Source organism: Hypanus sabinus, chromosome 9 (assembly GCF_030144855.1).
Source record: "Hypanus sabinus isolate sHypSab1 chromosome 9, sHypSab1.hap1, whole genome shotgun sequence".
Classification (NCBI taxonomy): Eukaryota; Metazoa; Chordata; class Chondrichthyes; order Myliobatiformes; family Dasyatidae; genus Hypanus; species Hypanus sabinus.
In genome coordinates, this window is record NC_082714.1 from 110,859,197 (window position 1) to 110,884,542 (window position 25,346).

Genomic DNA, 25,346 nt, shown 5'->3' on the forward strand with positions numbered 1-25,346 from the left:
GAGCTTGAAAATACTCACCCTTTCCACTGATGAGCCCTCAGTGAGGATTGGAGTGTGTTCCCTTGACTTCCCCTTCCCGAATTCCACAATCAATCCCTTAAGATTACTCATATTGAGTAAAAAGTTGTTGTTGCACCGTCACTTAACCAGCTGATCTGTATCACTCCTGTGCTCAAATTTATTTGTTATTTAAATATATGAATAAGGAAAAAACTTTTTATTTGTATAAATTTGAATTATTTACCTAAGAATTGCAAGTGAGATGAGGAGAAGAAACATATTTGTAAAGATACCCCACGACATCAGTAGCACACCTGAAGTGTTGGCAAAGCAATTACAATCTCTTTAGTATGGGAATGTATGAATAATTCAGAAGAAGTAAATTCAAGCACGGTCAAAAAAGGCCATGGGAGCAGGTCAAACTGGCTAGGTCTTCAAAGAAATATGGACCTCCTCAGACAATACTTACTGAGCTCTGACATTTGATAATTTTTACAATTGCTTGACTGTGCAAAACTTTAAAGAATCAGTAATTCTAGGGGCTGGGAATCTTGTTTATTCTTTGAATGAACTACAAATTACAGAAAAGGTAATATTCTCATTTGGATTTCATTGTTATTTGTTTCAGCAAGTGCCTGCTAAGAAGATTTGTACAAATGCCAAGGAGAAAGCAATCATGTTAGCTGATTATGAGCAACAGAATGAAACATCAGAAGCTTCAACAGTAGTATCATATGAAAATACGTCAGCTGAGAAGATCAGATGTAAGAGTTTTACTCAGTTTTGTATAGAGAATGGGTATGTAGATCTGAAAGAGTCACCTAGTCATCCACACAAAGATTAGAGTGTGTGCAGAAGATTAACTTAATACTTCTTAAATATTCTATGAAATTATGTTGGTCATAGGTTAATTTATCTTTGGTTTTGAAGAATGTTATAATCTGCTCCCTTCAATCAATATGCAGCTCTAAGCACCCCATTCTAGCCCTTAAAATCCTCCATTCTCTCACTGACACACTCATTCCTGCACTAGCCCTTATTACTCTGATTATCCTATTCCTCCCTCATTCTCTAATCTCAGAGATATTCCTGACTTCATACATCATTTTTCTGCCATTCTGTCCTTCACTCCCTTCACCCTGCTCTGAGTCTTAAACTTCTCATTTTGTACGTAATCTGCCTCTGAACTGATATTCAAAGGACTCTTCAATCTTCCTTTTCAGAATGCCTCCATTCAGTTCACAAAGGTGATTTTGAACTTTTAGATGCCTAGCATGGTAATTCTTTATTCCAATCCCATATTCATCTATCAGTTTTTGGCCTTTGTTCCAATGAAGTAAAGCCTTATGTAAGTTTGAAGATCAGTATGTCATCTTTTGGATTAGGCACTTTACAGCCATCAGACTTCACCAATGAATTCACCAATTTCAAATAACTTCTTTCTAGATTGTATGCAAGGTTATCATAACCAGAAAGATTAACTATTTCTTTTCCCACAGATGTCATTGACTTGTTCTGCACTTCCAGCAGATTTCCATTATCAACCATTTTGTGTTTTTCATTTATATAGAAGTCCACTTGTTTTAAATTTACTACCCCAGTTCTGACATTTAAAGTGGCCATGACTGAAAAGTACAATGCATCCTGAAACGTCTGCTGGAAAGTTATTAGAGGCAGTAATTAGAGGGACATAAACCATATTTTCATGGACCCACTACAGGAAAATCTATTTGGCCATATGCATGAGACCTAATAGGACCTAAACAGGAATGTGTGAGTGGAGTTATGAGGAATCGGACTATATGAGCACAATTCTTAAGTGAGAAGAAGAAAAGTGCCACTGACGAGATACTGTTGTATCAAGGAGACCAGTGGATGGGGTCTGTGGGAATCATTGAGCACTGGTAGGTGGATGATGGGATAATTTTGTGAGAGGGGAATTGAAGGAACAGAAACCTAAAAATTGGATAGTGGGTGGGGTTATGCTATGATTCAGCATTAAAAGGGATTGAGATGGTGGTGTTACGTTTCATACAGGAGTGGGCTAGATATTGAATAAATAGTTACCCAACAGTCTTCCTAGTATGGCAGAGTAGAAATTATCCTAGGAATGCCAATACACAAGTTCTACAATGACTAAAAGACCAAACATTTCTTAAAATCCTCCAAAAAGAGCCATACTAGGAAATGACATCATTCCATGTATTTCTGAAAAAATAATCATATTGGATCACAGGGTTACTCATAACAGAGTATCTACCAAACAACCTGAAAATACTTCACAGTTGGTAAGCTTGATATTCATATGCATTAAACTAAAAGAAGAGTAATTGAATTAAATCAAATTCCCAGGTATTAGCGGCTGTCCATTTTAAGTATTGATGCCTCATTGAAGATCATCCATGATCTTCAGTATCAGCTTATCAGTAGGAATTGTCAGTTACATTTCATGGAGAGTGGAATATGAGCTTTTAGCCAATTATTGACGTGCTAATTTTTCAAAGATCTTAGGAATAGGCATCAATCTATTGCCAAGGGTTAAACATGTATATGGTCATACTGCATGCCACATAGAGTTAGAACTCGTGTATTTAATCTCTTAATTAATATGATTCAGTATTAAAGGTAAGTTCTTCAGTTTAGTTTGCTCTGTAACAATGGCCCAAATGTCATTCTCAACTGTCATAAGACAGAACTAGTTTCTGTCCACAAGAAAATCTCAAAATTAGTCTTCCTTTGAAGTATCACAATGTTCCTTCATCTTACTTGGTATATAAATGCAGAAGTTGTCCATGAATATCAATGCAACTGCTTTTAGTTGTCTCATTGTTACTGTCTTTTTAAAAGTAGCCTATATTCAATCTTTCCTTTCCATTTTGCACAATTATGAAACAAATGACTTTGTATTTTTGTTTGAATATCTGATATTAGATGAGAAGGCATGTGAGTCAGAGGTTTTAACAAGATCTTCCTCTCTAGTGGAATCTCTGCCATCCACTCACACTGATTCATCAGCAGAACCATTACAATCTCCTCATCTTTCAATGGTAGTCACAAATCCCTGCAAATTTTCAAGAAATGTTGTGAAAACAGCAACCCCACTGTCATCACCAGACTTTTCAGCTGCAAAGGCAACCTTCACCTCTGGTTTTTCAGCCATCATAAGCCCAATCTCTCTGGTAAGAACAAATTTTATTTTTGGTGTTACTGATTTCAGTAAGAGATATATAATACATACCCGAATGTTCACAAGGGACAAAAGTATGAATCACTGATTGGAATAGATGATAATTGTGAAACTGCAGTTTAATAAAAGTAGAAGGAATATTGTCTGTCTTGTGCAAAAAAATCTAAATAACAGGATATTCGAGCCTCTCAGAATCAGAGCTTATGAATTATGTTTTCTGAGATACAATTAATTTAATGAACTGATGAAGGCCCTGGCACTGAAGTTTCTAGTGACACAGAGAGAGGAAAGTAAGTTGTTAAGAGAATGGAAGAAGACAACACTCAGTACCTAATAATGTGGCCACTCAGTGTAGATCGACAATGTGTGTAGGCGTAGATCTAATGAATGAAGTACAACATGGAAAAATATGGAACTGTCCACTTTGACAGAAAAAAGGAATATTATTTTTACAAAAATGCAGAGGGCTCTACAGTGGTGCTAGAAAGTTTGTGAACTCTGTAGAATTTTCTCTATTTCAGCATAAGTATAACTTAAAATGTGATCAGATTTCTACGTAAGTCTTAAAACTAGATAAAGAAAACACAATTAAATAAATAACATGAAAACATTATATTTGTTCATTTATTTATTGAGAAAAATGATCCAATATTGCATGTATTTGTTGGAAAAAGTATATGAACCTCTGAGGTAATTGGCTCCTACAAAAGCTATTTTTAGTCAGGAGTTCTAATCAATGAGATGAGATTGGAGGTGTGGGTTGTAGAGTTGTCCTGTCCTATAACAAGACACACAAAGTCTGATTACTGACAGAACCTGCTTTTCTTGAGAAAGATCTGTTTATATGCACCCTGTCTTGGTCAAAATAACTTTTAGAAGACCTTAGAAGAATTGTAAAGATTCACAAAGCTGGAAAAGGCTACAAAAGCATTTTTAAAGACCTGAGTGCTCATCATTACCATTGTCCACAAATGGAGGAAACTCTGTAATATTATTACTCTCCTTAGGAGTGGGCATCCTATAAAGATCACACTGAGCACAATATACAATGCTGAAGGAGGTGAAAAAGACCTGCAGACATCTCTAGAACTTGCTAAAGTCTCTGTTCATGAGGTCCACTATGAGAAAAACACTGAACAAGAATGGTTTTTGTGGAAGGACACCACGGAGGAAACCACTGCTTTCACAAAAAAAAACCATTTGCTGCATGTCACAGGTTTGCAAAAAAAAACACACCTGGATGTTCTACAACACTGTAGGACAATGTTCTGTGGACAGATGAGACAAAAGTGAACATTTTGGCAGAAATGCACCTTGTTATGTTTGGAGGAAAAAGAGCACTGCACACAAACACCAAAACTCATCCCACTGTGTAGCATGGTGGAAGGAGCATCTTGGTTTGGGGCTGCTTTGCTGCCTCAGGGCCTGGACAGCTCACAATCATAGAGGGAATGAGGAATTCAAAATTCTACCAAGACATTTTACAGGAGAATGTCAGGGGAGCAGCCATTCACCTGTAATTTAATTGAAGCTGGATAATGCAATAAGACAATGACCTGACAGGCAAGAGTAAATCAACAACAGAAAAAAAATTATGTTTTGGAATGGCCGAGTTATAGTCCTGACCTTAATCTGATAGAAGTATTGTGGAAGGATCTGAAGCAAGCAGTTCATGCAAGAAAGCCCACTAACATCCCTGAGTTTTGTAAGGAGGAATGGCCTAAAATTCCTCCAACCTGATGTACAACAGTTACCAGAAATGTTTGGTTGAAGTTATTACTTTACAAGGGGGTCATACCAGTTACTGAAAGCAAAGGTTCACATTTTTTTCAACAAATACATGTAATATTGGATCATTTTTCTCAATAAATAAATGAACAAGTATAATGTTTTTGTGTTATTTATTTAATTGGGTTCTTTTATCTAGTTTTTGGATTTGTGTAAAGATCTGATCAGATTTTATATCATCTTTATGCAGAAATAAAGAAAATTCTACAGTGTTCACACTCTTTCTAGCATCACTGTAGGTGCTCTAGCACAAGAAAAGCAAAAATGTTAATGTCCATGTACAATGATTAAGAAAGTAGAAGTGAATCACAAAACATATTAAGCCCTTTTGACCCACTTTATCCATACTGACGGTGATGCCTATCTACACTATACATACTTGCTTTAGGCCTGTATTCCTCCAGTCGTTTCATATAGAAGTACCCGTCTAAATGCCTTTTAAGCATTATAATTGTAATTCCCTCTACCAAATGCTTTCATCTCTACCCTTACCACCTATATTGCCACTTTCAACTAGCTGTAGCTTGAACTCCCAGGCTTCCATCATTTACTGCATTTCAAACAGAATTTTACTTTCCAAACTGCATTACCTCCTACTTGTCTAGATTTAATTCAATCTTCCATTGTTCCACCCAATTTTCCAGATAATCTATGTCCAACTGTATTTTAGAAAAACTTCCTCCTTATCCGCAACTCCACATATTTTCTTGTGACTTACAGATGGACTGATTATACTACTTGCATGTTCATCAAAGTCTCTGGTAAATAAAATTGACGATCACAGGGCTAGGGTGCTTTATCAGAGGGACATTAGGACTCTGCGTAGAGATTCAGGAAGAGCTTCTTCCCCTCTGCTGTCCAATTCCTAAATGGACATTGAATCCATGAGCACAACCTCACATTTTTTATTATTTCTGTTTTTTTGCATTTTTTGACTATTTAATATACATATATACTTACAGCAATTAATTTGCTATTTTTTCTATATTATCATGTATTACATTGAACTACTGCTGCTAAGTTAGCAAATTTCACAATGTGCCGGTGATTTTATACCTGATTCTGATTTATATAATGCATGTTAAAAACTGCAAAGTGTACCAATACTGATCCCTGCGGTACGCCACTTGTTATAGATTTTCGGACAAAGAGGCACCCATACACCATTATCCCTGCCTCCTTACCAAACTAGTTTTCGATCTAGTTCACCACATATCTCTGTTCTTTTGTGCCTTAACCTTCTGGACCTGCTTTCATCAGTTTTCTTATTTACTTTATACAAAAAAACTGAAATCAGATTTGTGAGACATGATCTTCTCTGCACAAAGCTGTGCTGACTTATCCTAATCAATCCTTGCCTTTTCAGGTGAATATAAATACTGTTTTTCAGAATTTTTTCCAATTACTTTGCTCCCAGTGATGTAAAACTTACTAGTCTGTAATTTCCAGGCTTACCTCTACCGTCCTTTTTGAATAAAAGAACAACATTAACTGTCCTCCATTCTTCTGGTAACTCTCTCAAGATGAGCAAATAAGCAAAATTTTCTTCAAATCCCCAACAATCTCCTCACTTGTTTTATATAGCATTCTCGGGATAGATCCTGGTAGGCCCTGGGGATTTATCCACCCCAATGTGTACCAATATTGCTATCACTTTCCTAATATAAACATTACATGCTTTAGTTATACAAAGCAACATGAGCCTTACTATATAGTATGGGTGCTCTTGTTTCAGGAAGCATATTGTTGTTTCATATGGCAAGTGCTGGGAGGGGAAGACGTGAGTCTGTCCGTTCAGGAGCCAGGGTTGGATCAATCTTCATCTGGCATCTTGTCCACAGCTGTTCCAACATGGGTGGCCCTGAGTTGAGCTGATGGAGTCCTTGAAGCACACAGCCTCCACTTGTCATTTCAGGTCATGGAAGAAGGAAGCATGTAATTGCATTGGAAACAGATCAGAAAGGTTTATTAGACTAATACCTGAAATGGGCGAGCTGTCTATTGAAGAAAATGGATACATTAATACATTTATTAGAGTTAGAAGATGAAGAAGCTTGACATGGATGCCTAGAGTAAGCCAGAGAGTATGAACATGAGAAAGAGAGAGTCACAGTTTGGGAATTGCAAGAGAGTCAAATTCACAAATGAGTGAATTGGCATTACTCAGTACTATTAGCCCTTGCCAAAACATCACAGTATAGATCTGTCCTCAGCAAAGGCCTTACCTTTGTCCCCCTCCACCCATACTTCACTGACTTCCACACCTGCCATGCCACTGAACTCTTCTTCCATCACTTCCATCTCTGTGCCCATATCTTTGGCAAGAATTCCACACCCTGTACTGATAACCCCCTTCTCCCATCTTCAACCCTCTCCTCTTCTTGGATACCTTTCTCTGCCTCTCTGCCTGCTCTTAGGTCTTTTCATCTTGAATTGTCAATGAAATATCAACCAGCTCAACTTAAGCACACCAGTCTAATCTTCAAACCTTACCCCCTCTGAATGCACTGCCCTCCGCTCTCTCTGCACCAATCCCAAACTTACCATCAAATCTGTAACCAAAAGGGGCGCTGTTGTAGTGTAGTGAACTGACCTCTACCTTGCTGAGGCCAGGCAACACCTCTCAGATACTCCTCATACTTAGCCCTTGAAGAGGACTCCACTCTGGCCCATCAGAAAACTGTATCCGACACCATCACTGACTTCATCAACTCTGGAGAACTCCCATTCACTGCCACCAGACTCGGTAGTTCCCTTACCCTGCACTGCTCGCTTCTACCTCCTACCCAAGATGCACATACCTGACTGTCAAAGTAGGCCTATTGTTTCTGCCTGCTCCTGCCATGCTGAGCTTGTGTCCTCATATTTCATATTACAGCAGTTGGATCGGCAATAAAACACATGCGGACAATTACTAATGAACATGGGAAAGTCACGTGGGAACAAAGTATACGCACAAAACCAAGTGAAAAGTAAATAAGATATTTGCCCCCCCTTGACTCTTGACTCTTATGCTACTAGGGACAATTTATCAAAGCTCCCAACCTTATTCAATGCACAACTCGCCAACAGTTTCTCCAGTGCCGCTATGGTTCTTGGCCTGGAGTGAAGCAGGGTGGTCCCTCAGAGATTGCAAAAAAAGAGGAAGTGTCCAGCACACATTGCACCCTTTATAGTGCAGCAGGGCTGGAGGGCCCCACCCAGGTAATTCACAGGAAGGACAATGGCTAGGTGGGCATTGATAGGCAAGGAGGGGTCAAACTTTGATTGGTAGGTGGCGTGCCTTCGGACCAGCTAATGGGCAGTGCTGTCACGTGAGAGTCACAAACCCTCCCAATACAGGGGTCTATGGCTTGGGATTTCCCAGACAGCTCAAAAATCACTTTGCTGCAATTGTCCTTCTTGCCTCATGTGTCACTGCACTCTTATGTTTAAGCTGTAAAAGGTGGGAAAAGTGCCACTCAACTCAATCTTGGGCGATATGTTCCCATCAGTCTGAGTTGATGGCAAAGGGTTTTAGTTAAGTTTTCAGAGTGACTTTATAGCTGTTTCCTTTGGCCTACATGGGAATGCTTTTCTTTCTGTAGTTTTCCATAAAGCAGTCTCTTAGGCAGCCCACAGTGAAGCATACGAGCTACATGGCCTGCCCAGTATAACTGAGACTGCGGAATATGATACCGATGCCTGCGTTGTTCTCTCTGAAGGCATCAGTCAACATGGCAGAAAATAACATTGGTGCCAAAATACAGCCCTGTTTCACTGTGTTTGAGACAGCAAAGAGATCAGATGTCTCACCTTTGTCCTGAACTCTGGATTGCATACCATCATGGAATTGCTACACCATGGTGATATACTTGCTTGGGCATCGGTACTTTGCTATGACCTTCCATGGACCTCTGCTGATATAGCAGGGAATTGGGTTAGTGTTTTGCTCCTAACATTTCTCTTGCAGCAAGCACTATGTTGATAGTCCCACGCTCTTTCCAGAATTCATACTGGCTCTCTGGCAGGAGTCCCTGATGACGGTGTGATGTGAGACAGTTAAGAAGAAGTCTGGCAAAGATCTTGCCTGCAATAGACAGCTAGGATTTCCTGATAGTTGTTGCAGGATTGTCAGGTTCCCTTTTGCTTACACAAGTGGTTGATGGATGCATCTTTAAATTCGTCTGGAGTCATCTCTTGCTGCCACATGAGTTGAAAGAGCTGATGGAGCTTTTCTGTTAGCATTGCACCACCTTCTTTGTAGGCAATGTTTCCTCTAAGGCACGTGTGGTTTGCACACACATCTTTTGCTACTAACACACAAATGAATTTAAACTGCATAAAAGGTTGTCACCCTCTACCTCATTGGCATATTAAGTATATTTCACAATTGAACACAATAACGTTTTTTACAGTTTCTGATGTGGATGGTGTTGACAACAGGTTTTAGCAAGAATTTGTCTGCAGATTTTAGAACTGGCTTATTTATACTGTTTTTATAGAAGAAATTATTCAGTGTGCAAAAAAATGCACAGCACAAGAGTTTTGTGCATACTGGTCCTTACAAATTAGAGGGAACATTACTTGTAGGCCTCAGCTGGTATTGCGTGTGATCCAGGCGCTTTACCTCTAGAGAGCTCAGTAGTTCAATGGGACTCATCGAATGTTAGTGGAGCATCTAAGATACTTTATGTGATAAGCAGGTACAAGTCAGGGTGGGAACAGCATTCTCCAAGGAGCATCAGATTAAGAAAAAGCGACTCCACAGGAAGTGTATGTAGCCCACTCATTTTTAATGTTATGATTAATAATATATTCTTAAATATCGGCTCAGTCTTTTCCAATGCTGATGATGGTGCACTGTGGAAGGAAGGAGTAGATGTAAATTATATAGTTAGGAAAACATAGGCAACTATTAGTGAAGTAGATGAATAGGGATGTCGGGGGTTTAAATTTTCTGTTGTAAAAACTCAGGTTATTTGTTTTTCTAAAAGGAACATTACAGCCACAATTGATTTCAAGTTATATGGTAAATCTCTTAAACAAGAATCAGCAGTGAAGTTTTTAGGTATCTGGATAGGCATAAGGTTAATAAATTTCTAGAGAAGTTCATTAGGTCAAAGCGAAAGACACGGTCAATCTGGGTTTCAGTAAGGCCTTTGATATGTTTTGCCAAGTAGGCAGCTTTTGAAATTTAGGTTACATGGGATCCAGGAAGAGCTAATTAATTGGATCTACAAATAGTTTGAAGAAAGGAAATAGAGCGTGATTGTGGAAGTTTGCTTTTGGGACTGAAGGCTTATGATTAGTAAAGTTACCTAGAATTATTTGTCATATATTTTAATGATGTGGTTCAGAGTAGATGTGGTTAGTAAATTGTAAACACAAAATACTTTGCAGATGCTGGGGAAAGCAACAGACACAACACGCTGGAGGAACTCAGCAGGTCGGGCAGCATCCGTGGAAACGAACAGTCAATGTTTCAGGCCAAGACTTTGACTGTTTGTTTCCACGGATGCTGCCTGACCTGCTGAGTTCCTCCAGCATGTTGTGTGTGGTGGCTAGTAAATTTGTTGATGACGCTAAAATATCATGTCCTAGATAGTGAAGATTGTTATCAGGATTTACAGATAATCTGGGCAAGTGGGCTAAAGAATAGCAATTAGAGTTTAATTCAACTCAGTGCTAGATGTTGTGTTTTCAGGAAGTCAACTGAGAATACAATCTTCACAGGAATGGGAAGTCCCTTGTGAGTGTTGTAGAACAGAATAACCTAGGAGTAGAAGTACATGGTTCCCTGAAAGTGGTATTGCAGGTAGATAGGGTGGTGAAGAATGATTATGACATGCTTAGATTCCATCAGTCAGGATACTGAATATAGAAGTTGAAATATTGTGTTACAGTTGTAGAAGACATTGCTGAAGCCAAGTATGAAATATTGCCACAAACAAGAGAAAATCTGCAGATGGTGGAAATCTGAGCAGCACACACAAAATGATGGAGGAACTTAACAGGCCAGGCAGCATCTATGGAAAAATATAAAATTGATGTTTCGGGCCCAAACCTTTTGGTTTATATGGAATATTTTGTTCAGTTTTGGTTATCCAGCTATTGGGGAGATGTCATAAAGTTAAAATGTGTGCAGAAGAGGATAACAAGGATGTGGGACTAGAGGGTCTGAGTTATAGAGGAAGGCTGAGCAGTTTGGAGAGTAAGAGAATGAGAGGTGATCTTTCAGATGTGTATAAAATCATAAGAGACATACTGCAAGTAGTCTTTTTCCTAGTGTTGGGATATCAAGAACCAGAAGATATATGTTTAGGGTAAGAGAAGAAAAATTTATTAGGAACCTGAAGGACAACTACTTCATCTAGGGCAGAGGTTCCCAACCTGTAGTCCATGGACCCTTCAGTTAATGGTATGGGTCTATGTTATAAAAAAAAAGGGTTGGGAAACCCCTGATCTAGCGGGTGGTCAGTTTACAGATGGAGTTGCTAAAGGAAATGGTTGAGGTAAGTACATTAACAACACTTAGAGGGCTAGGGGCCAAACGTGGGCAAATAGGACCAGCTTAGATGGAAAAAGTGATCGACATTGACCATTTGAGCCAAAAGTCCTGTTTATATATTGTATGTATCTCTGATAGTCTTGGTTTCTCTATGAGAATACTTAATCTGAATAATCATTTGATATTTTTAATCTCTGCTCAATTCTGCCCGCAGGTTACTCCATTGTGTCCAGAAATAAATGAAAACGATGAAAATGCTCAGCAAGAATTAGTTAAACCAAAGAATCCAGATGAAGATATCATTACAAATAAGAGTCAGTCTTCTGAGAATTCATTTGCCACTACAAGGTCACCAAATAACTTTACACTGAGTTCTATATTGAGCAAGAAAGCATCTGCTGAGGTCTGCATAATATCACATTTTCTTGCTTTCTTTATATTTAATTTTTCTCTCTGGCATCTCTCACCAGGCCATGCGTTCCTTGTTAGTTCTAGCCTTTTGCTATTGTACATCCTCTGGCTGATCAAAGTAATGAGACTTATAAGAGTAGTTGGCACCTGCTTAACAGCCAAGCCCCATTTATACTAACCAACATTAGAGTGTCACAGCATTCTTACTGTGCAATATTAAGCACTACTTCATTACAGATGCATTTAAGGAAGTACTATATGTTATAGTGAATGCAGAATAGACAATAGGAGTAGGCCATTTGGCCCTTTGAGCTAAATCCGCCATACACTGATATATATGGCTGATACATGGCTGATCATCCACAATCAGTATCTAGTTCCTGCCTTCTCCCCATATCCCTTGACTCCGCTATCTTTAAGAGCTCTATCTAACTCTTTCTTGAAAGCATCCTGAGAATTGGCCTCCACTGCCTTCTGAGGCAGAGCATTCCACAGATCCACAACTCTCTGGGTGAAAACATTTTTCTTCAACTCCGTTCTAAATGGCCTACCCCTTATTCTTAAACTGTGGCCTCTGGTTCTGGACTCCCCCAACATTGAGAACATGTTTCCTGCCTCTAGCGTGTTCAATCCCTTAATAATCTTATATGTTTCAATCAGATCCCCTCTCCAGTCTTTCAACATATGACAGTCCTGCCATCCCGGGAATTAACCTCGTGAACCTACGCTGCACTCCCTTAATACCAAGAATGTCCTTCCTCAAAATTGGAGACCAAAACTGCACATAGTACTCCGTGTGGTCTCACTAGGGCCCTGTACAACTACAGAAGGACCTCTTTGCTCCTACACTCAACTCCCCTTGTTATGAAGGCCAAGCTTTCTTCACCGCCTGCTGTACCTGCATGCTTACTTTCAGTGACTGATGAACAAGGACACCTAGATCTCGTTGTACTTCCCCTTTTCCTAACTTGACACCATTCAGATAGTAATCTGCCTTCCCGTTCTTGCCACCAAAGTGGATAACTTCACATTTATCCACATTAAACTGCATTTGTCATGCATCTGCCCACTCACCCAACCTGTCCAAGTTACCCTGCATTTTCATAACATCTTCCTCACATTTCACACTGCCACCCAGGTTTGTGTCATCTGCAAATTTGCTAATTTTACTTTTAATCCCTTCATCTAAATCATTAATGTATATTGTAAATAGCTGTAGTCACAGCACCGAGCCTTGCAGTACCCCACTAGTCACTGCCTGCCTTCCTGAAAGGGACCCGTTAATCCCTACTCTTTGTTTCCTGTCTGCCAACCAATTTTCTATCCATGTCAGTACCCTACCCCCAGTACTATGAGCTCTAATTTTGCCCTCTAATCTCCTACATGGGACCTTATCAAAGGCTTTCTGAAAGTCCAGTACACTACATCCACTGGCTCTCCCTTGTCCATTTTCATAGTTACATCCTCAAAAAATTCTAGAAGATTAGTCAAGCATGATTTCCCCTTCGTAAATCCATGCTGACTCAGACTGATCCTGTTACTGCTCTCTAAATGTGCCACTATTTCATCTTTTATAATTGGCTCCGGCATCTTCCCCACCACTGATGTCAGGCTAACTGGTCTATAATTCCCCGTTTTCTCTCTCCCAGCTTTCTTAAAAAGTGGGATAACATTAGCTACCCTCCAATCCACAGGAACTGATCCTGAACCTATAGAACATTGGAAAATGATTACCAATGCATCCACGATTTCTAGAGCCACCTCCTTAAGTACCCTAGGATGCAGACCATCAGACCCTGGGGATTTATCAGCCTTCAGTCCCATCAGTCTACCCAACACCATTTTCTGCCTAATGTGATTTTCTTTTCTGCCAAATGTGATAGCAAACATCATCTATGATATCAGAATCAAAATCAATGAATGGCTATGTGTCCCAGAACCATAATCCAAAGGAAAAATCAATTCATCAGTGAGAGTCAAAGTAAATAAAGAATATTTGCACAAGATAAACCTGAAAGGACTAATGTAGTGAATTGAGGGGCGTGGAGGAAGTGGGAGTCTATGCATGCTCAGAGATGAACTTCTATAAAGCAGTTACTAAATTCTAAGCTGACGTTGAACTTTGTATAATCAAAGGCAATTCATTGCCCTTCCAAGGAAGTTGGCAAATCTGCAGAAAACAGGGATAAATGCTTTGGCTCAAGAGACTTTGACAGAAGAGGCTGAGTCTAGGTTGAGATTTCTGTCAAGTTTCTGTTTCTTTCTTAGTGTCTAATTAGAGCAATGAGAATGTATCCCTGGCTACTATGCATGTTCAGGCCATCTAGAGGAAAGGCCAAACTGGATCTCGTACTAGGCAATAAACCTGGTCAGATGACAGACCTCTTGGTGGATGAGCATTTCAGACACAGTGACCCCAATTCCCTAACCTTGAACATAGACATAGCCTTGTCAGAAATAGGAGCAGGTATTAAATTGGGGAAAGGCAAATTATGATTCTGTTAGGTAGGAACCTGGGAGCAGAAATTGGGAACAGATGTACTCAGGAAAATAAGCAACATGCTAAAGGCTAGGGAGTTGTGGTCACTGTGTCTAAAATGCTCATCCCCCAAGAGATCTATCATCTGACCAGGTTCATTGCCTAGTATGAGATCCAGTATGCATCTCCTCTAGCTGACCTGTACACAACAGAAATGTGGAAATTGTTTAGGAATCCCTTGCATGGGGTTGTGGATAGGTTTGTCCCATTGGAGCAGGGGAAGGATGGAGGGCAAGAGATGTAGAACATCTCATCAAGAGAAAGAAAGAAGCATACCTGAGGTTTAGGAAGCAAAGATCAGACAAGGCAGCCAGGAAGGAGCTCAAAGGGAAGTTAGGAAAACAAGAAAGGGACTTGGCGAGTAGGATTAAGGAAAGTCCCAAGGTGTCTTTTACATATATGAAGAAAGGAGGAAGACGAGAGTGATCACTGATCAGGGAAAAAAGAAGGAAATGTGCCTGGAATTAGAGGTACAGGAGGTCATTAATGAATATTTTGCTGGAATATGTTGGGTTTAAGGAAGAAGGTGTGCTGGAACTTTTGAGAAAAATTAGGATAGATTAGTCCCTGGAGCTGGACGGAATATATCCCATGTTACAACAGGATGCAAATCAAGAAATCGCTGCACCTTTGACGACGCTCTTTCCATCCTCACTGACTGTGTGAGTAGTACCAGAGGACTGGAGGGTGGAATTGTTCCATTGATCAAGGAAAGTAATAGGGATCATCCCAGGAATTATTGTCTGGTGATTCTGATGTCACTGTTGGGGAAACTGCTGGAGAAGATTTGTAAAGAATGGATTAATGTGCATTTAAAGAAACATGGTCTGATTAGGAATAATCAGCATGTCTTTGAGAGGAGCAGGTTATGCCTCATGAGCCTGATTGAATTCTTTGAGGAAGTGACAAAACAAATTGATGACTATTAATATGGTTCTTGTATATGGATTTTAATAAGGCATTCGACAAAGGTTCTTATGATAATCTTATTCAGAAAGCAAGGAGGCATGCAATCTAGGGAAACTTTCCCAAAAAGGTAAAAGGTGGTAGTAGATGGAGCATTTTCTGTCTGGAGGTCAGTGACTAGCATTATTCCACAGGGATCTGCCCTGGGACCCCCTGCTCCTGGTAATGTTTACAAATGACTTGGAAGAGGAAACAGAAGGGTAATTTAGTAAGTTTGCATTATCTTTAGTAAGATGATGCAAAGGTTGGTAGTGTTGTGGTTGGTGTAGAAGATTCTCATAGGTTACAACTAAACATTGTTCGGATACAGAGCTGGGCTGAGAAGTGGAAGGAGTTCAATCCAGAAAAATAAGAAGTGATGTACTTAGGAAGGTTGAATTTGAAGGCAGATTAAAGAGCTAATGACTGGGTTCTTAGCAGTGTGGAGGAATAAAGGGATCTTGTAGTCCATGCCCATAAGTCCCTTGAGTTGATGGAATGGTTAAGAAGGCATATGGTATAAGGCATTTTGGCCTTCATTAGTTCAGAATTGATTTCAGGAACTGTGAGCTCTAGAAAGCTCTACTTAGATCACACTTGAAGTATTGTGTTCAGTTCTGATTTCCTAATTATAGAAAGGATGTGGAACCTTTAGAGAAGTTTCAGTGAAGATTTACTCAGGGTATTGAGAAAGCATGTCTTATGAGGAAAGATTGAGTGAGCTAGGTTTTTCTCTTTGGAGTAACGGAGGATAAGGGCTGACTTGATAGAGATGTATAAGAGACATAAGATAAAGTAGACAGTCAATGTTTTTATTTCCAAGACAGAATGACTAATACAAGAGGGCATAATTTTAATGTGACTAGAGGAAAGTATAGGGGAGATGTTGGAGGTTTTTTTTACCTAGAAGGTGGTGGGTGTCTGGAGCCTGCTGCCAGGGTAGTGGAAGAGGTTGATATGTTAGGGACATTTAAGAGACCCTGAATAGACACATGGATGAAAGAAAAAGGAGAGCAATGTGAGAGGGAAGGGTTATATTAATCTTAGAGTAAAGTTCAAAGTAAATTTATTATCAACTTACATATAGGTCACCATATATAATCTTGAGATTTTCTAGTGGGCATACTCAATAAATCCATTATAGAATAATAACCATAATAGAATCAATATAAGACTGCATCAACTTGGGCATTCAGCCAGTGTGCAAAAAACAAGAAACTGTGCAACTGCAAAAAGGAAGAAATAATGGTAACCCTCTCATTATAGGCTCGCAATGAATTAGCTATTACTGTGAATATAAATTAACAACAACATAACTCTACAATGCATGGGACTAACAATGAAAGTGTCATTGCCAGTAAATAAACAGGCGTAGGATGGATATGATTCAGATAAACATAGAACATAAAAGTGATTGTTTTTGTAAGGGAAGATAACACAATCACCTGTATGAATACTGATACACCTATGCAAATTTACTGTTCACCAGGAAATAGTAATTTAGCTTACACAAGTAAAAATGTAGATTGAAATTGTATGGCATAATATTTTAAACTATAATAAACAAAACAAAGAAAAGGGTCCATCACATATATATTAGTCTATAACATGCATGTAATCGTTGGAGCTCATTGTCACATAATCATTCCAGTTTGCTTCACTCATTTACTCACAGTACCAAAACAGATCTGCACTGAAAAAAAGAGTCCAAGCTCAAAAAGTCTCCACGCAACATCAAAGGAAAAAGACGTTGAATTTTCTCCTAAATCATATGCTAGCCAGCTAACTAAAAGTTATCTGCACTTTCTCCATGAGACTATAGTCTGCACAAGAATTTTCTGGCATCTATATTTGTCCTACCAAATTGGTTCTGTGAGTGTTTCACCGTGTTCTTTCACTCTGTTTGGTGTCCATTTTCATTCTCCTTCTTTTGTGAAACTCCATCTGTACACTTTCTGTAGAAAATGGCTACCCCCTCCCATTTTTTTTTTCCTCCAGGCATCTTACTGGCAAAAATGTTAACAAGCTGAATCTTACTGGCTACTTACAACAAGCCTAACTTAATAAACTGAATTTTAATTTTAAATTTCAAAATGAAATACTCGATTGTATAATGTAATTAAAGGAACATTTTCTTTTATATAGATTTGCATTGAGAAAATCTGCAGAAAATAAACTAAAATGCCCAACAGCATAACTGTATTAATGAAATAAAACATGGTCTTAAACCAGAGTATTATATAATAATAAATAATTAAACAATAAATACTGAAAACATGAGACGAAGAGTCCTTCAAAGTGAGTCCATCAGTTTTGGGACCATTTCCATGATGGGGGCAAGTGAAGTTGAGTGAAGTTATCCTCTTTCATTCAAGAGCCTGATGGTTGAAGGGTAAATAAGAGGTTGAGAAAAAGGTGGTTGTTCTGGCACCATTCAAGCAGATTTTCAATCACCTTCATATATGTTGATTTGCCACCACCTTTGATTCAGCCTATGATAGTGGTGTTGTTAGCAAACTTGAATATAGGTTAAAAGTTTGGCAGAACATCACGAGTCAAATGGCCTGTACTATGCTGTATTATAAAGGCCAGGTTGAGTGAGAATATAAATAAGTGATAACTCTCAAGTATTTATGATGGGACGAGAATGGTTCATAAATGTCTTTAATGGTGAGATAGAAAGAGTCATACAACATTGGTAATGATATGATGATAGGCAACATTTTAAGCAGTGTAGATGGAAGTACAAATAACTGAGGGGAATCAGTGGAAAAGAATGAATAGGCAAAAACATAGAAAGACCACATACCTCAGGCTTAAAACTGAAAGAAACTACTATTCTGTATGTGGTAAAAAAAAATGTGGGTCCATGCATATTGATAATTAAAACGTCATGGAGCAGTAAAGAAAATAAACAAAAATTCAAGTGGAATGCTGGCATTCATTGGATATGAAGTTTTGGGGTAAAGTTGGCTATTTCAGCATAAATACCAAGGTAGGTTAAACACAGAATGATGTGAGTAGTCTTGGATAATGCATCTTATGTTTGTTCTCCCTCTCCCTCTCCCTACCCCCCTCTCTCCCCCTCCCAGTTTTTCCTGAATCGCTGAGTGTGTGCCTTAAGGCTTGTGTACCTCTTTCCCGACAGTAACAATGTGAAGAAGGCATGCCCTGGGTGATGGGGATCCTTAATAATGGATGCTGCCTTTCTCAGATACTGCTCCTTGAAGATGTCTTGGATACTACGGAGGGTAGTACCCAAGATGGAGCTGACTAATTTTACAACTTTCTGTAGCTTTTTTATAGTCCTGTGCAGCAGCAACCCCCCCCCCCCCGCCCCATACCAAACAGTGATGCAGCCCATCAGAATGCTCTCTACAGCACATCTGTAGAAGTTTTCGACTGTCTTTGGGGAGAAACCAAGCCCCTCAAACCAAATCTCTTCAGACTCCTTCTTTATAGCTGCATCGGTATTTTGGAACCAGGCTAGATCCTCAGGGATCTTAACACCCAGAAACTTAATGAGGTAACTTTCCACTTGTGGGAGATTGTGAAACTAAGGACAACTGTTTCATATAAAGGATAAATCTTCTGAGGTAGAGATGAAGTAAAATATTTTCTTTCAGATGATTAAATGTCCTTGTAACTCCCTTCCTCAAAAGGCAATGGAAATAATCTTTGGATATTTAAGACAGACATGGATAAATCATTGATAAGCATGATTGTAATAGGTTACTAGGAGTACACAGTATGGGCTACAGTCAAGTGATAGAGGTAGATGCAAGTAGATAAAAGACAAATATAACCATATAACAATCACAGCACGGAAACAGGCCATCTTGGCCCTCCTAGTCCGTGCCGAACCTTTAATCTCACCTAGTCCCACAATAATAATAATATAATAAGCCATGATCTTATTTGAATGGTGTAACAAGCACAGGGGGCCTAATGGCCATCCTGACTTCAATTATTTACTCTTAAATTCATACTCCCTGATCCTCAATACCCACCCTGAGGAAATAGCTTCTCAACAAAAACCCATCAATCTCTTTAGTATTTGGGTTTCTAACATTTAACTGTCATTCATTATTTGGGGCACTCCTCTGTTTTCATGAATGATTGCAAAGAAAAAAGACTTTCAGGATGTATAATGTATGCATTTTTCTGACATTAAAATACCTTTGAACAACCTATATTCAACTTAACATGCTTTCACAATGACAGTCCATAACTGACTTCAGTATACTAAAGAATCAACTTTTTGGTTGGTGCTTTGGTTCTTGCAGGATAGTGCCTCTGGACCTGTGGAGTGGCATCAGGTTTGGTAGGTGTTGTGTCAAAGACAACTTTCTCTGTTGCAGGTGTCATGCTGTTAGTGACATGATCCTCACTGAGAGGTAATTCTAGTGGCTGTAATATGCCAGTTTTGTTGCTTGCAGTTGACTCAGGTGTGTTCTTTGGCTGAGCATCCAGTACCTGGTCCATATGATGTCTCCATGTATGATCTCCAACATTCACAGTTCATATCTGTGGTCCAGTTCTTATAGCTATCCTAACAGGTGTCCACTTGTCTTCTTGGTAATCACATGCCAGGACTTCCTGTTCAATCATGAAGCTCTTTGCTGCTTCACTTGACAACTGGCTGAACTGTTTTATTTTGCACTTCCCTCCATAGATCTGGTTTCAGGAGGTCTATCTGAGATCTCAGATTCCTTCTCACATACAGCAGTGCAGGTACTTGATTTGTCATCGCATGAACAGAGTTCTGATACACAAAAAGGAAATCGTGCTGTAGAGAAATGTCCTCCTTGTCCATAATTTCAATGGACTTCTTGAAGGTTGGGATAAACCTTTCAGCTAACCCATTTGTTGCTGGGTGCAGCAGAGCTGACTTTAAATGTTTGATGCCATTTTTCTTCATGAATAGTCTGAACTCTTCTGACATGTATTGTGATCCGTTGTCACTCAAAATTTGTTCAGGTAAGCCATTTCGGGCAAAGATGGTCCTCAGAGCAGAAACAGTCTTTTTTGATGTGGTATGACTTCAAAGGCATCCACAGCAATCAGAGACATGGATGCCATGAGTGACCTAGGAAAGTCAATATGTACTCTTTGCCAGGGTGAGGATGGCCACTCCCAAGGGTGTAACGGTGCCTTTAGGATGTATTATGAACTTTATAGCATCCCAAAAAGCTTTTGACCAAGTCTTCATTCAGTCTATCTATTCTCAGACACCACACATAGCTCCTAGTGAGATTCTTCAACTTTATTGTACCCAGGTGTCCTTCATGCAGATTCTCTAATCATCTGGTGCACAGTTTAGAGGCAACCACAACATGAGACATACACATCAGTGTTCTTTGACATGCAGACAGTTAGTCTCATCTCACTGACAACTTGTGAAACATAGGATTACCATGAGCTGGCTATCCTTGTATGGTGATGTCATACACTTTTGACAATATTTAGTCAGTCCTTGTTGTATTTCAGAATTTGTTACCGGAATCTGGTCCACCAATGCTGTGTGAAATACTTCTTCTGGGACACAGTATAAAGACTTCTTCAGTTGCCAACAGCAGAAGACAAGACAAGCCATCAGCGTACACTTAAACTCTATGTCATAAGAGTGGGTTCCTAGAAAAAGTGCCCAACCTTGTAACCAGGTAGCAATCATCAGTGGGATTCCCTTCCTGGGATTGAAAATGGACACAAGGGACTGATGATCTGTCATTAATGGAAACCTTTATCCATAAGGGTAGTGGAGGAACTTCTTTATTCCCCATACTAGACGAAGGCCCTCTTGGTCAATCTGTGTATAGTTGCATTCTGCATTCGTCAATGATCTTGAAGCAAATGCAATCAGATGTTCAGATTCCATCTATTGTCTGTGACAAAATGGTACCAATGCCATAAGGGGACACATCGCACACCAATCTGATGGGCAAAGTTGGGTCATATAAGTGAGCAGTTCTTTCCTTCCTTCAATGCTCTTTCACATCTTTCTAACCATTCCTACTTTGCTCCTATCTGCAACAGTGTGTTAAATTGGTGCGGCACTGTTGCAATATTTGGGAGAAACTGGTGGTAGTAGTTTACCAGTCCCAAGTATGACCTGAGTTGTGACACATTTTCCAGCTGGTGCCTACAGCACTGCTTCAGTCTTCTCTTGTCAATGACATGTCCACAATATGAGATTGCATTTTTTAAAAACTCACATTTCTCTCTCTTAGCACACAGACCATACTTACTCAGTCTGGTAAGCATTTTACCAAGGTTCTAAAGGTGTTGTTCATTATTCTTGCCAGTCACAATGATGTCATCAAGGTAACATTGTGTTCGTGGGATATATTGGAGCTTTGTTCCTTTGCTCTTTGCCAAATTGCTGGAGCTGATACAACACCAAAGATAAGACAATTATACTGGAACGGTCCCTTGTGAGTGTTAGTTGGGAGAAACTTCCTGCTTGACTCCTCAAACTCCAGATAGGTTTATGACAAGTCAGTCATTTAAAACCTCTCCCCACCTGCCAAAGATGCAAAAATATCTCCTATTCATGGGAGGGTTATTACACAGTAGGGTGGATGCTCTCTTTGAAGTCCTCGTATATACAAACGTCCGGCCTTCCTTTTCTTGATCACCGGGGCAATAAGTGCAGCCCAATCATTCCATTCAGCCTTGGCGAGAATGCCAGATGCTTCCAAGCTCTGCAGTTCAGACTCCACTTTAGGACATAGTGCATAGGCACTGATGCGCTTTGTGGAATCTTGGTGGTACTACTTCAACCAGTTCAATTCTGGCCTTCGTACCCTTGAGTTTACCAATACCCTTTTCAAACACCTTCTTATTAGCTTTTAAGCAGCTGTGACAGTCTTTGGTTAGTGCTACCATTTGGGCTGCAGTTGCCTGTTGATTACACATTGAGAACTTTGACTGTAAAACATAGGAGCAGAAGTAAGTTATTCAGCCATCAAACCATTCCATCATGGCTGATCACGGATCCCACCCAATCCCATGCACCTGCCTTCTCGCCATATCCTTTGATGCCCTGATCAACCAGGAAATCATCAATCTCTGCCTTAAATACATCCACAGATTTGACCTCCACCACAGTTTGCAACAGAGAATTTTACAGATTCACCACTCTGGCTAAAAAAAATTACTCCTTACCTCTGTTGTAAAAGGTTGCCCTCAATTTTGAGGTTGTGCCCTCTAGTTCTGGATGCCCCACAATAGGAAACATCCTCTCCTTATCTATCCTATCTAGTCCTTCATTCCCAGAATCATTCTTGTGAGTCTCCTCTAGACTTGCTCCACTGACAACATATTCTTTTTGAGATATGGGGCCCAAAACTGTTGACATTCCCATCCAAAAAGTGCTGGCCCTCTACTTTTAAATACATAAAGCTCTAATTGTTGTATTTTACATCACATTCACTTTCATTTTGCCTTTAGAACCATAGAACATTACAACAGAGAAACAGGCCCTTCTTGGCTGTGCCGAACCATTTTTCTGCCTAGTCCCACTGACCTGCACCTGGCACATATCCCTCCACACACCAGAAGACACTTTTTCACCTGTGTAGGTCTTGAGCGTCACTGAAGTCATTTCTAATGGTATCTTCAAAAACAGTCTGTTGTAGTCAGCCTCTGAAATTATAGACAAAGCTGACATTGTGTCTAGCTCCATTTTCAGTTTTACACCAGATATATCTATTGTACTGCTGCTTCTGTAATGCTATGAAGTTCTAGGCATAAGAGCTCACCTTTGTCTGACTGTGGTCTGATTCAGTGGCACATTGAGTTACTTTATGCACTTGTTTGGTTTTCTGTTTGACACTTTTCACTTTGTGTGATTTTTCTCTTTGTGTTTTTTTGTCTGATTTACACACTCTGTGACTTTGTCAGTGACACTTTCTGTAAACTTCTTTGAACCAACAGTCATTTGCATCATGAGAGGACTTGCCACATGATGCTTTTTGCACCATTCAGGGATATTTTGTGCATTTCACATTCTAATCTCTTTTTCTGTAGTCTGCTGCATCCTTTTCTGCAGTCTCGAAGAATATTGCAATGGTCAGTGCTCATTCTAAGGTTAGATCTCTTTCAGACAGTAGCCTCTTTTGAGTGCTTTGACTATGCATGCCACATACAAGCCCGTCTGTTAATGCATCAGAAAGTCCATCTCTAAAGTCACAGTATTCAGAAAGTTTGCGCAGATCTGCCATGTATTCAGAAATGCTTTCATCCTTTGACTGTTTCCTTCTGTTAAATCTAAATCTCTCAGCTATTACCAGTGGTTTAGGGCTCAAGAGATTTTGTAAAATTGATTTTGTAACAATTTCATCAAACCTCTTGCTTGCTGGCTTTTCAGGAGTTACTACGTTGCATAAAAGCTTATATGTTTAGGCGCCCATTAAGCTAAGAAGCGTATAAGCTTCCTTTTCCTCATCCACATCAATACAATACAATTCAATCCCATCAATGTACAATTCCCAGTCTTCATTAGCACTATCAAATTCATCAACTTTCCTGATGAAGGCCATCATGTTATTTTCACTTTAACTTTGCTAGTTGTGTATCTCTCATTCTGTATTATGCATTTACTCATGCCTTTTGTTAGTGTCTGTGACGACCTTCTTCATACTGTCCTCTCGCTGTCTCTCTCCGAAGTCTGTCGTTCTATAAATGTTGGTGCAGTTGGTGATACTCTTTGGTAATCAGGTTCGTACTTGTTGCCAATTTGTAGTATCTGTACAAATATATATCAATTAAAATAAAAACACACATGTGGGAGATGAGATGAGATTAACTGGTGGATTCACATTGTACCAAGAGAGCATGCACAGGCAACAGATCAGTGCACATAGGTAAGTTATCAGTCCATATGTAGTGCTAAGGGGAGTTGTTCCTCTAAAAGAAATAGACCCATACATTACAAATATAAGTGTAAATAATTGAAGTCAAGTTGGCCATTCATTCCTCCTGTGTCTGTTACACCATTCAAATAAAATCATGGCTGATTGTTATTTCACTTCTATCTTCTTGCATCTACTTCTATCCCTTGACTGTAGCCCATACTGTATACTCCCAGTAACCTATTACAATCATGCTTATCAATAATTTATCCATGTCTGTCTTCAAATATCCAAAGATTGTTTCCACTGCCTTTTGAGAAAGGGAGTTAAAAGGACATTTGATCATCTGAAAGGAAATATGTTACCTCATCTCTGCCTTAGAAGATTGATCCTTTATATGAAACAGTTGCCTTTAGTTTCATATTCTCCCACATGAGGAAATCTACCTCATATCCACCCTGCAAAAGGCAGAGTTTTAATATTTTTCACAAAAACATGAGAAAATAGTGGTAACATTAGGTTCCGTAAAACCCTGCATTCACTACTAGGAAATATTGCTGGAGGAAATGGTCTTATTGTGGAACAAGTTCAAAGACTCATTGGGCTCCTACTTCTACTTCTTACTTTTTAAATGATCTGTTAAAGAATTTCTTATGAGGAATTACAATAGTCATTTCCTTAACAAACTAGAGAAAGTTTGTATTCTCCTCATATGTGTTTACATGTTCATTGAAGTTTGCAAATTGCCATAAAACTTCAAGTTGCATACTGTTTATGTTTTCACATTGTAAGGACCAGAGTAGAAGAAACTATTAGAACAAGGTGCAGAAGAAAGGAGAGTTGATGATAGTGGCCTAGCTTCAGGAAGATTTTTTTGAAGTGGTTCAGTTGCCTTTGAAAGTGGTCAATTCGCAAAGTCGATTGTTCTGAACCATAGCATCTCACTATTACATCACTTAACACAGTGTCATTATGGTGGATCCACTCCATATGATGTATGTTTTCTGTTTACTTGAGCATCTGCATCTAGAAAGGGTGGTGGCACTGTTGTTGTTGGTGAATTGGAGAGAAGAGCTATGAGGGCTTAGTAAGTTTTAATTTAATTGTCTATCAGCATGTTAAAAAATGTTT

The 25,346-nt window shown here is 39.3% G+C and overlaps 1 protein-coding gene across 1 annotated transcript in view; it reads left to right on the forward strand.

Annotated features, from left to right (window-relative positions):
* LOC132400108 (uncharacterized) overlaps positions 1-25,346 on the forward strand; it is a 187,254-nt gene that overhangs the window by 146,306 nt on the left and 15,602 nt on the right. Inside the window, exons 15-17 of the mRNA XM_059981185.1 lie at positions 629-764; positions 2,932-3,179; positions 11,680-11,868. Of these exons, the coding sequence (XP_059837168.1) occupies positions 629-764; positions 2,932-3,179; positions 11,680-11,868 (573 nt within the window). The remainder of the gene's footprint in view (positions 1-628; positions 765-2,931; positions 3,180-11,679; positions 11,869-25,346) is intronic.